The 13,001-nt window shown below is 44.0% G+C and overlaps 1 protein-coding gene across 1 annotated transcript in view; it reads right to left on the reverse strand.

The window, feature by feature from the left end:
* LOC126095701 (uncharacterized) overlaps window positions 1-13,001 on the reverse strand; it is a 230,695-nt gene that overhangs the window by 119,764 nt on the left and 97,930 nt on the right. The window contains exons 6-7 of the mRNA XM_049910453.1: window positions 4,663-4,836; window positions 4,289-4,482 (exon numbers count right to left, since the gene is read on the reverse strand). Coding sequence (XP_049766410.1) covers window positions 4,289-4,482; window positions 4,663-4,836 — 368 coding nt within the window. The remainder of the gene's footprint in view (window positions 1-4,288; window positions 4,483-4,662; window positions 4,837-13,001) is intronic.

Below are 13,001 nucleotides of genomic sequence, written 5' to 3' on the forward strand. Positions count from 1 at the left end.
GTCACTATTATTTCTCAATTTAGTTTGGAGCCTAGTGTTACGTTTTTCACACGCCATTATTGTCACAATATTTCACACGACAACACAGAAAAGCACAACTTGAATAGCAAAAACAAGAGAACACATTAACATAGCACTGAAAATAATATCTAGTTAATTGCAGCAGCGAAATACTTGGCGCAAAGCTACATGCATGCCACAACTGTTTTACTGTACAACAATGAAAGACTGCAACTACAAAGGAGATTCTCTCTACAATTACGCGCTAGCAATAAACAAAAGCTACACTAAATACACAAACTACAAGAAAAAAATCAGAAGATTCCAGTGAGGTATCCTAGGCTAAGGGTCGACATATGAAACGTCCCCTTTGAACAATTTTACATGTGAAACGTCCACTTAGAACAATTATACAAGCCTGTGCTTAACCTGACACACAATATTATTTAGCGCAACGCAATCTGACTTTCAATAACCCCTACAAAACAATGGCCCTGACTAACTTTAACCTATACCTTTTACAAATCACTTACCTCACAAAAATCTTCGCTACTCAAGCTACTGCAAAACAGCGAGCGCCACTACTGCCAGCTAAATAAAAGATTCAAACCACTGAAGGTACTAACTACTGATAGGGATAGTTAGCAAATGAAAGATATTAATAGAGAACAAACAATGTATTTACCTTAATATTCATAATTGACATTCAGTCTTACAGATTATCTAAACTCCGCCATCTCTCTCCCCACGTCCACCACTGCTGGCGGCTCACCTCCAACTGCCCAGCGCTACGCGCTGTTCGCATCCAGCTATAGCAGTTCATGACAATAATGGCAGACAACAATGCAAACTAGCCACATACTGCACACAGCACAGCCAGTGATTTTCATACAGAGTGCTATGTAACGTTGCCAATAAAAAACATAAACAGCAAACTTACATAAAGAAAGCCTAAACAGCCTACTTACAGTCTCACGAAGGAAGACATTTCCAAGTGTTAGTGATGATGATGATACTGTTGTGTGCAGAAACCCTTATCTATTCGTAAACGTTCATAAATATACCTGCATCAGGCAGGTTTCCTGCAGTCAAGAATATGCCAACACCAACGGGACTGTGGCGATACTTAAATGTCGTTATTAAAATGTCACGAAAGAGTATGTTGATTGTTAAAAATACTACCATATTCAGAAGTGCATACGGTGGAAATATAAACCTCTCCAGATATTTCAGTTAACCAATGTCTGCCTATTCCTCCACTGGTTGTGGAAATGAAAACTTTGTGTAGGGTCAATCGTCAGAGTGTGGAGACCAGTATGGTAGAAATGCAGACTTTGGTGGTAATTGGGTTGCGTCGACATAGTGTAGTCGGAAAAAAAAAATTCAGTTAACGCCAACTACACTTTAGTCATCACGTTCAAAAACTAAAGTTGGTACATGAATAACAGCGGCCCTTCAAGTACCCGTCTCATATTTACTTATGCTCGTAAGTAAAAGTGATAAGAAAAGACAATATCCCAGAGAAAAAGAATCATGCACTAACAAAAGAAAAGTTCATGCTGATAAATTAAAAATAAAAATATGTAAAATATATATGTAATTTTTTTTGTATATAACGTAACAAATGGCACCGACGTAACAGACGGTGCAGCGAAATTTGGTGTTAATGGGCTATGGCAGAAGAGGAAGGATGTAATTGATTTTGCTAATAGCACATCGCTTGCAGAGCCTCTGCTGGGCTGGTGACCATACCGGTTGGAGTCTAGACGATTTGAAAACCGTGGTCTCGGCTGATGAGTTCCGATTTCAGCTGGTAAGAGCTGATGGTGGTTTTCGAGTATGGCGCAGGTCTCACAAAGCCATTGACTCAGATTGTCAGCAAGGCACTGTGGAAGCTGGTGGTGATTCCATAATGGTGTAACCTGTATTTACATTGAATGGACTGTGTCCTCTGGTCCAAATGAACCGACCATTACTGGAAAGGGCTATGTTCAGCTATTAGGAGATAATTTTCAGCCATTCATGGATGGAATTGTTACGCATGAGAATTCACCATGTCAACGGTCCACAATCATTCGTGATTGGTCTGAAGAACGTTCTGGAAAGTTCCAGTGAACGACCCAGATCGCCCAACATGAATCACATCGAACATATTATGGGAAAAAATCGAGAGGCCTGTTAGTACACAAAATCCTGCACCGGCAACACTTTTTCAATTATGGATGGCTAAAGAGGCAGCATCGTTCAGTATTTCTGCAGGGGTCTTTCAACGGCTTGTGGAGTCCATACAACGTCGAGTTTCTGCACAATGCCGGGCAAATGGAGAGCTGACACGATATTAGGAGGTGTCCCGTGGCTTTTGTCATCTCAGTGTATACACTATTTATGTTACAAGTAAATTTGTTAACGGTAAGTGATGTAATTGTAATAGGTTTCTGGCCACACATCATTTCCACAATACTAAAAGCAACGAAATATAGTGGGACCTCTAAGTAACTGCACATGTTGAGTACAAGCAGCGGTAAACTGAGTCGAGTTGGTATGTATGTAAATTAGATTAAGGCCCATAAGAAGTTCATAAGTTAAGTATTTGGAATGATTTTACTGTGTTTATGATACAATGTAGTACTGGAAAAAAATTCTTATAACTTGTGTCCTAATTGAGCACTCATCCCAACTTCTCATAATTACTAAACACATACCTCAGTAGATGTTAGTGCTTTACATGTACCATCTTTATTTTTCACATAATGTCTACCCAATGACAGAATGAAAATAATAAATATTCTGCTCGGAACACCTTAATATGCCAGACAATATAATGTGAAGTGCAGCTGTAGAGCATTTTATAGCACAGATGACAACTGCAAAAATAACATTGCTACATGAGTTCATGTCTTTTGCAGTGATCACTTTGAATTCCTGAAGAAGGTGAGATACCAGCTGAAACAGGTGGGGTTCAGCACCTGCTAGTCTAAGGGCAGTCAGTTCCTGTTGAGTATCTTCAGTCGCATCTCATGCAGCTTCAGAAGGCGTTGTCTCTGCGGGTGCTGGGTAGTCGCTCCTGATTTGAGTATCTAGATCCACCAAGCGGGATACAAATGGGAACGCCAGGTCCATTCCTGCATTGCCTAGCTTTCAGGCTGCCATTGTCTACTGGAGAGCTTAATCCAGAGCTCGCCTGCTAGTTGCAGCATCAGCAGGTATGGGTCTATGGGCTGGGAATCGGTATATCCACTGCTAGGAAGTGCCTATGCTTGCTAGTCACAAGGCAGCCAGTGACTATTGGAAATCCTGACCAATCCCTCACCTCTGAGGTGTACCATGGCAGATACAGGTCTGTGGATGCCTGGTAGTCATCTCTGGGATTAGGCAACAAGGTCTACCAAGGAAACTCCAGGCAGGTCTCCATCTGACTTAGTTTCAGGGCAGCCAATGCCCATTGGAGATCTTGACCCACAGCCCACCTCTGGGATGCAGCACAATAATATATGGGTCAAGGTCCACTGGGTAGTTGGGGCTGGAGAATGAGACCATCGTGAGGGATACAAGCGTCAGCTGTGTGTATATTTACACACACCTGCTTTTCACAAGGGAACCAGTGTTTCTAGGTCTTAGCCCATAACCTACTCCTGGGGTACAGCATCAGCAGACATGGGTTTATCGGCATCACAGGTCATTGTTAGGTTTCGGAAACAAAATCAACCAGGAGGAGCACGAGGAAACCAGATTGGTTCCTACATCGCTTACTCCCATGGCAGATCTGCAGATGTCACAGGAGATCGTGACCCATTGCCCATTGCTGTGTTGGAAGGTCAGCAAGTCTCAGCATGTCCATTGGAGATCTTGACCCACAGTCCACCTCTGGGATGCAGCGCAAAAATATATGGGTCAAGGTCCACTGGGTAGTTGGTGCTGCAGAATGAGATCAGCCATGAGGGATACCAGTGGAAGCTGTGTGTACATTTACAACCACCTGCTTTTCACAAGGGAACCGGTGCTTGTAGGAGGTCTTAGCCCATAACCTACTTCTGGGGTACAGCATCAGCAGACATGGGTTTATCGGTATCAGAGGTCAATGTTAGGTTTTGGAAACAAAATCAACCAGGAGGTGTATCAGGAAACCAGATAGGCTCCTACATCGCTTATTCCCATGGCAGATCTGCAGATGTCGCAGGAGATCGTGACCCATACCCCATTGGTGTGTTGAAGAGTCAGCAAGTATGGTTCTGAGAGCAATGAGTAGTCGGTAACAGTGCTCTGTAAGGGGATCCACTAGAAGAGTTACGAGTGGGAACACCAGGTAAGCTTCTGGCCCACGTAGCCTCAGGTCAGCCAGTTGGAGGTTCTGATCTGCAGGCCACCTCTGTGGTGCAGCACCAGCAGACATCAGTCTGAGGGTGCTGAGTAGTTGGTCCTGCAGCTGGGACATCAGCTCCACAATGAGGGGTACAAGCAGGAGCTGCATGTTGGTTCCCACACCTGCTAGGCACATGGCAACTAGTAACTGTTGGGTGCCTTGAGTCACACCCCACCTCTGGGAAGCAGTGTCAGCAGACGTGGATCTATGGTCACGGAGTAATCGCTCTTGGAATTGGGAAACGTAATCCACCATGAGGAGTGTAAGTCAGAGCACCAGACAGGTTCCTCTCGCTTAGTCGCATGGTAGCCAGTGCCTGTTGGAGATCCTGACCCAGAGTCCACCTTTGGGATGCAGCAACAACAGACGCGGGTCTATGGGCGCGGGGTACTCTGTTCTCGGACTTTGGAACAGCTCGTAGCGGGATAGCAGCCTCGCCAGGGTCGTCTTCATCAGCAGCAGGGCCAGTCGCTCTCCTGCAACAATAAATATACACAGAATTGGTTACAGCCACGTGTAATGTAAACACGAGTATTCTGGTAGTGTGAATAACGTATTAGATGTATCAGATACGTTTAGATATAAATTCACTGACAGAAATTCAGAGCATAAAACTTAGAATACTTCAAATAAACGCAATCAAACCTAGACTCCTGCATTTAAATGCCTGTGGGATGGATTGATTAAAACTGCATACCGTGTGAGCTTATTTTTGGTACAAGAGGAAAGCTATTATTATAAATGAAGAACAGTGTGATTACTTGATAACTTTTGGGTGTCTAGCGTTTGAAAGTTTTCAAGCATAGATCGCAACTGGACTAGCAACACATGCAGTTCATCGTTATATTTCAGATTTTGAAAAGGACGAATTATTGGTACAGGTAGACAGAAGAACCATATCAACACATCACACATGCTGCGACACGTGTGGTGACAAGAAGACTGAGGACAACAATGCGTCAAGGAAAGTATACATAGGTCCTCGTAGATGGACAACACTAGAAGAAGATCGTAGAAATATTCGACTGTCTCGTAGAGAGATAGACACAGCTTAAGGAAATGTTAGGGTTGAAGGCATGGAGCCATTACAAATGACTGGCAACAGGTTACTGGAAGCTGGGTTCAAGTAATGAGTTCCATGCATCGTTAACCGCTGATACCATATCACAGAAAGCAGCAGTTTTCATGCAGTAGAACCAGAGTGAAGTGGAATATTAAGAGTCATTCTGTGGTGTTCAGAGATGAGACTCGCTTCTGAGTGTGGAGGTCAGGTTAACTTCAAGGTTTGCATAGACGACCTACTGAAAGGTCACAAGACGTAGCAGTCATCGAGACGCATACATCTCCATCTTCTGGAATCATGGCATGGGGGTCTATGGGATACGAGGAGTGATTCTAAAGGCTGAATTCTCGCCATTTATGTCAAGAATAGTAAACTCTGTTGTCCTACCGTTCATGACAGGGATACCATATGGCATATTCCTACAGCATTATGCAACACTCCATGCAGTTTCTCACTTCGTAACTGTACAGGTACTCGAATGCCCTGAGTGATCTCCCAATATGTCTCACGTAAATCTTGTCTGTGACGCAGTGGGAAGCTATATACTGCCATACAAGCCCGATAAACAGATGAAACGTGTGTTTCAGGCAAGGCAACAAATTTCTGAATATGACGTTTGGGAGTTGTTTATTTCCATATCACAACCAGTGCTAAGGTGTAATATTGTCTGCGGGGTGATACATCTTATTGTTGTTGACTATGAACATAAATTTTCAATGGAATAAAATACTAATTAACAATTTAATAGTCATAAGTCACAAATATCTCTATAAAATGAGACGAATATCGAACTAGTGCTTCATGGTGTGACACTTTTCGTACCAGACATTGTATTTTCATTTTTATTATAACAGGGTTTCATTGACAACTTCCACCACACACGGAATAATTTGTTCCATACTACAGACTTTTATACAAAAATTTCAATACATTTGTACTATATTTTTATGAGTTATTATAACGGGTTTTGACCAATTCCAGTCATCTAATCTGTTTCTGGAAAACATTTGAATCAATATCACACTAACATTTACTAACGAAACTATGATCATGTAAGGTCGTTTGTGGATTTCTGGGTATAGAAGACACCGGGCATTACCTCGGATGGCAAGTCGTCGACAGGTGCAGAAGTAACAAATTGCTTTAAATATCAAGATATGAGCACTTAGAGAAAAGCAAAGTCATGTAGCTGTAACATCAATGAGTCACCACGAATCAGTCAACTGATACATTGGTGCAACTTGTTCGATGCAGTATACACTGACGGACGGTAGTTGGCAGCACTGGCAGTGTAGGTATATAAAACGTGTAAGGGGAACGCGGAAAACAGTGCAGTCGTTGTCGTAATGCGGAAACGGAGCGACTTACCTAACGTCAAAAAGGGCATGATCATTATCTTTCAGGCCAAGGATGGAAGCATTTCCGAAATGCTTAAGACTTAAACCGTTCGCGAGCCGCTGAGGTTAAAGCATAACGCGCATGGCGAAATGGCGCTATCCCAAACCGGCACCGAGGAGACTGTGGTGTAGCACGGGTCATAAATGACAGGGGTGGATGACGGATGCAGAGATGAGTGCAACTGTTGAGCAGCTGATCGTCCAGATGAGATGAACAGAGAGGCTACACAAAAATCGTGCAGCGAATCACTGTGTATGGATCACGCAGCAGATGCCTGCGTCGTGCACCCATGTTGACTACTGTTTATCGGTGACGAAGGCTGGAAATTGCGCGCCAATACCGCAACCGGACGTCCAGAGATCGCCAACAGTTGGCCTTTTCAGATGAACAACGTATTATGCCTCACCGGGAAGACGGCCTTTGGCGTGTACCACGTGAAACGTCTGAAGGCAAACATATTTGCCTTGTTATGGTGTGGGCAACGTTTTCATGGCACTCCCTTGCTGATCTCACCATTCTGTGGTGGTGGGGGGGGGGGGGGGCGCACAATGGATCGACACAAGTTTTCTTTAAGCGATGGCATCTACCAGCAGGACAATGCAACATGTCACACAACTTGCACTGTACGTGCGTGGTTCGAAGAGCAGCATGGTGAGTTTGCTGTGCTGTGCTGCCCTGGTCAATAAAAACCCCAGATTTACAGTAACAGGTAATCTGGGGGGGGGGAGGGAGAACACCACGATCGGGTTTTTTCGGTTATGGATCCTCAACCGACAAACCCAACATACGTTCGAGAACGTCATTGACTCTCTACCTGCACATCTGCAATAGGTGGTTATACAGGCTTTTGACAGGTGGTCGCATTAATGAGACTGGACAGTGTAACATATTGGTTCAGCGTCAAGTAAAGTACGTGCTACATTCAGGTTCATTTGTAGGACATTGGAAAAATGCAGTTAGTCAAGAAGAGAAGTTGTTAACAAAAAAAATCGTTTAATCCATTCTAGAGATCCCGTTGACCTGTGTGTCGGATTAGATTACGAAAATCAGTATTTCGCACACGTGCTAATTCATTAAAATTGGTAAAACGTTTCGGCTTTGCAGCCGTCGTTAGAATTAAATATTACAGCAGCGAACCTTAGGTGCGTAAGCAGTTGATGTACTGACTACGCAGCTACGCATAGCTGCTGTAATTTATAGATCTGATGATGTCTGCGAAGCCAAAACCGGTTACTGGCATGCGCCCAAGACACTGAATTTTGTAACAAATCCTAGATTATCTTTCAAGTATGTTAGAGTGAAACAGGAGGTCTTCGACAAAGAAGGGAAGCACGAATGGGGGTTGACTTGTTTAACCGGGTGGGGAGTGTCACGAAAAGTAGATGTGGACATTCCTGCAACAAATTCACAGAACCAAATCGTCAACGGAATCATGACCATGTGTGACCTTCTGTAAGAGGGATACAAATTTAGACGACGGGAAAGCGATATGTCGGAACTTTGGCAACTCTCCTACGTGTAGTGTTAGATTGTTAAACTCGGAGAGACTTTCCACTGTTCGTCATCGTGCTTGCCAAATCCTGTCTTGGCCAACCAGATCGCCGGATCTCTCACCAGGTCAGAACGTTAGGACCACTATGGGCAGGGCTGTCCAGCCACCTCGCGGTTTTGAAGATCTAATGCCCCAATTGGACAGGATTAGGCACGATATGCCTCTGGAGGGCATCTAACATCTCTACCAATCAATACGAAGCCGAATAAGTGCTTGCATAAGGACAACAGTTGGAGCAATACGTTACCGACCTGCTCAATTTGTGTAGCTTTTTCTCTTGAATAATCATGAAACTGCTCTGAAACTGCACTCATTTGTACATCTGTACATGTACATCATGTTACCGATTTCCGCCTCATTCGGATAATTCGCTGTGTGTCGCTTTTTATTTCTTTTAAAGTGTGTTATCAAATGAGTGGCTGAGTGACTTTAGTGCTTACTATCAATGTCAGGCATATCCTATTTCCGTCACGTATTGTTTCTGATTCGTGGCCGGATTTAGCAATTCGATATCTAATCCACAAAGAGCATTTGCATTTTGTATCCACTGACAGAAATAAATCGCAGCGCCAAGTAGGAGTTGTGTGACATAAACCAAAGTTGGTTCAAATGGTTCAAATGGCTCTGAGCACTATGGGACTTAAATTCCGAGGTCATTAGTCCCCTAGAACTTAGAACAACTTAAACCTAAATGACCTAAGGACATCAGAAACAAATTCCCGAGGCAGGATTCGAACTTGCGACCGTAGCGGTCACGCGGTTCCAAACTGTAGCGCCTAGAACCGCTCGGCCACCCCGGCCGGCAATCGAAAGTTGGTAGGCATGTTTCTACTGTAACCTCCCCAGAGAAATGTTAATGAAAATATTTTAAATGTCAATGTACATAGAGCCAAGTGTAATCACCCCAGCCGGCCGGAGTGGCCGAGCGGTTAAAGGCGCTACAGTCTGGAACCGCACGACCGCTACGGTCGCAGGTTCGAATCCTGCCTCGGGCATGGATGTGTGTGATGTCCTTAGGTTAGTTAGGTTTAAGTAGTTCTAAGTTCTAGGGGACTTATGACCACAGCAGTTGAGTCCCATAGTGCTCAGAGCCATTTGAACCATTTTTTGTAATCACCCCGTAATTTTTTAAATGATATGAATTGAATAAAAAATGCAAATAGTCCCATATGTTAGCTTCCCACAGTAATAAAAGTCAATGATAATAAAAATGTGCAAAAATGTTAAGTCCCCACAAAATTAACGTTATGCTAAACCTGATAAATTTTATAAGGCCAGCTGCGCTAACCTTAGGCCCTGTGCAATAACCAGCGTGATAAATTGATTCTTGGAAGAAAAGCAAAGGAAATGCATGGGAAATTTTCTTTCAATAAAATGTTTGTTTTGTTAAAATGCTTGGTTTGAAAACAAAATTACTATTGGGGCGTTTCTTGAACAAATTAATTACACTTAAGATCCATTACATTATCAGATGAGCGCAATGCTGCATCATTACCTTATTTAACAATATAACTCGTCCTGAATCCCGACCATAGAGCCATGTCGACGCCCGCCGACTCCTCACACACAACTGCGACTTTCTCTCGCGCGCTACTAGCACTGACTGACTACATGCAACTCGCGACTGAACTCTCGCGCGGTCAAGCGCAGACTAGCAACGATAAATAACTCTCTGGTCAGAGATTCTCTCATGGCTCGCCATCGCTGAATACATACGTGTTTCACTACATCTGAAAAATGATGACTATTCAAATTTCACCCTATTGGCGTAAGAGTGGCGCTAGTTGCTACACTATCAGGATGCAAACACAACTCCTACTTGGTGCTGCGGTTTATTTCTGTCAGTGGATACAAAATGCAAATGCTCTTGGTGGATTACATATCAAATTGCTAAATTGGTTATGATGTGTTGGCAGAAGAGCCAACACCGGGATGCTAGAGGAGGCCGAAATGCACGTGTTGAAGCTCACGCAGGCTGGCGTGAGGTCTGGAACTGTTAAGGGAATTATAGTAGTAAATAAAGTACGTAGTTGATGTAATACTTAACTTTAATCCATAATTGGAGAACATCGCTCTTGATGATACATTAAGTACAATCTCAATATAAACTGGCAATGGCGCCTTGCTAGGTCATAGCAAATGACGTAGCTGAAGGCTATGCTAACTATCGTCTCGGCAAATGAGAGCGTATTTGTCAGTGTAGCTTCGCTAGCAAAGTCGGCTGTACAACTAGGCCTAGTGCTAGGAAGTCTCTCTAGACCTTCCGCGTGGCGGCGCTCGGTCTGCAATCATTGACAGTGGCGACACGCGGGTCCGACGTATACTAGCGGACCGCGGCCGATTTAAAGGCTACCACCTAGCAAGTGTAGTGTCTGGCGGTGACACCACAGGTTACCTCTGAGACTGGACGTGGTAAGTTGATGTCAGTCAAGAATGCCTGTAAGGCGACAAAGACACCATTATCAGTACCCCAGAGATCATGAGCGAAGTCGTGTACTGGGACTACGAGAAGCTGGATGTTCCTTCTGTGAAACTGCAGAAAGACTTGGCAGGAATATAGCCATTGTACATGATTGCTGGCAGCGGTAGTCGCTAGAATGTATATTCGCAGGAGGACCGGGCTCCTGACATATGCGTTGCACAGTAGTGATCGACGTATGTCTTTGGCTCATCGTATTGTCTCTGCAGCTGCAAACTGAGGAGCAGTTGGCACCACAGCGGCACAACAAATTATTAAATATCGATTACTTCAAAGACATCTCCGAGCCAGGCGCCCTGCAGCGCGCATATCACTGACCACAAATAATCGCCATTTGCGACGCTATTGGTCGCAAGCCAGAGCTGATTCGAGAGCACGGAGAAGGTCTGCTGTATTTTCTGGTGAAAGCTGGTTCTGTCTAGAGATGGGAAAAACTGTTCTTTTCAGAGATTGGATCAGAACCGTTCACTCCCTGAAATGAATTAGCTCTATTTCATGACTCACCGCTCATTTACAATAGAAAATAAATGGAAGGCACATTGCCCTTTAAACTTGGTTTATTCCAGTACTATACCTGTATTCTGATCTTATTTGATCCTATTTTGAAGTAACACAGATAATGAGTAAGAATTTTGTATTGTTTATTGAAATTTCCACGATATGACAAAGTTCTTGATTACTGATTTATTTTGCACTATCGTGGTTTTTTGGGTGATCGGAAAATGTTGTAACTTGAGTTTTACATTAACAATATATTTGGCTATAATGTATTAAAATTACATTAACCTCATACAAATACATCACAAGCCATATATTTTTAAAGTGAGCGGTTCCTTCCGAAAACGCCTAAAAACGCAAAATCCGTACCACAATAAGAAAAAAAATATAAATTTGACTGTAAAACGAAAGTGCTGCATATAGACTTACGCAGAATAAAACAAGGAAAATATTGGTGTATCACATTTTGCGATACGTTTATCGGTTCGCTCGTAATTAAAGCGTAAATTCGAGTGTCCATAATAAAAATCCTGTAGTAAGAGGAGTCATCAGGAACCTAATCTAATCAGTTGAAACAAATAAAAATAAAATAAAAACAATTGATGTATACATAACATAATAATGTAATATACATAGCGGTATTACTACGAAGAACAATATCCAGTAGGGACGAACTCCGATGCAGAGGCACTGAGTCGAGCAGTTCGAGCCACGAGCTGTATTACTGCATGAGCTGAGACCGCAGAGACCAGAGTGGCACCTGAGTCGCTTTGCTCAACGCTCTGGCTAGAGTCGAGACGGTGGGGTGAGCGTTGAGCGGGCGAGTTCCGAGGGTGGGGGGAGCAGTGAACTCACCCGCTCCGAGACAAATCGTCCGTTCCCTTGCGAGCAGGTTGTTGCAAGTAGTTCCTATGTTATCCGCTAGGTGGCTCTCTGTCCTGTTGCTCGCATCAACTGCCCAGAGGGCAGGACGTGCGACTGAAACGATCGCCGACAGAGTGCGATGCGAAGTTAAGCTGCGCCAGACACTGCACACGGCAGACGACGCACAGAGACAGCACAGCATATGTGAAACACAAAATCCAATGGGGCACTGCACAATGCAGGCAGCCAAGGTAGAAGCAGGGCAGAGGCCGGCGCTGGCTGTGTTGTGTGGCGTGCACTGTGCTCTGACCAGCAGAGGCGCTGCTGAAATGCTCCGTCTCTCTCTCTCTCTCTCTCTCTCTCTCTCTCTCTCTCTCTCTCTGCCGTGGGAAACGTTTGGAGCTACCGTTCTTTTTTTCTGAATCACTGATTGTTCACTCCTTTGAAAGATTCAACTCTATGAATTAGTTCAAGAGCGGATCCCCCCTCTCTAGTTCTGCCTTGGTGCCAGCGATGGCCGCTTCTTGGTTAGAAAAGCCCAGCTGAGGCCTGCAACCAACTGCATGTTAGACAGACTGGATCAACATCTACTGTTATGGTCTGGGGTGCGATTTCGTAAGACAGTAGGAGCTTTTTCGTGGTTGTCCCACCCATCCTGACTGAAAACTTGTACGTCAGTCTTGTGCTGTTGTGCTGCCTTTCATGAACAGCTCTCTAGGGGGTGTTTTTCAACAGGATACCGCTGGACCATATACCGCTCTTATGAACCAACACGCCCCACGTGCTC

This window comes from Schistocerca cancellata, chromosome 8, assembly GCF_023864275.1.
Source record: "Schistocerca cancellata isolate TAMUIC-IGC-003103 chromosome 8, iqSchCanc2.1, whole genome shotgun sequence".
In the NCBI taxonomy this organism is placed as follows: domain Eukaryota; kingdom Metazoa; phylum Arthropoda; class Insecta; order Orthoptera; family Acrididae; genus Schistocerca; species Schistocerca cancellata.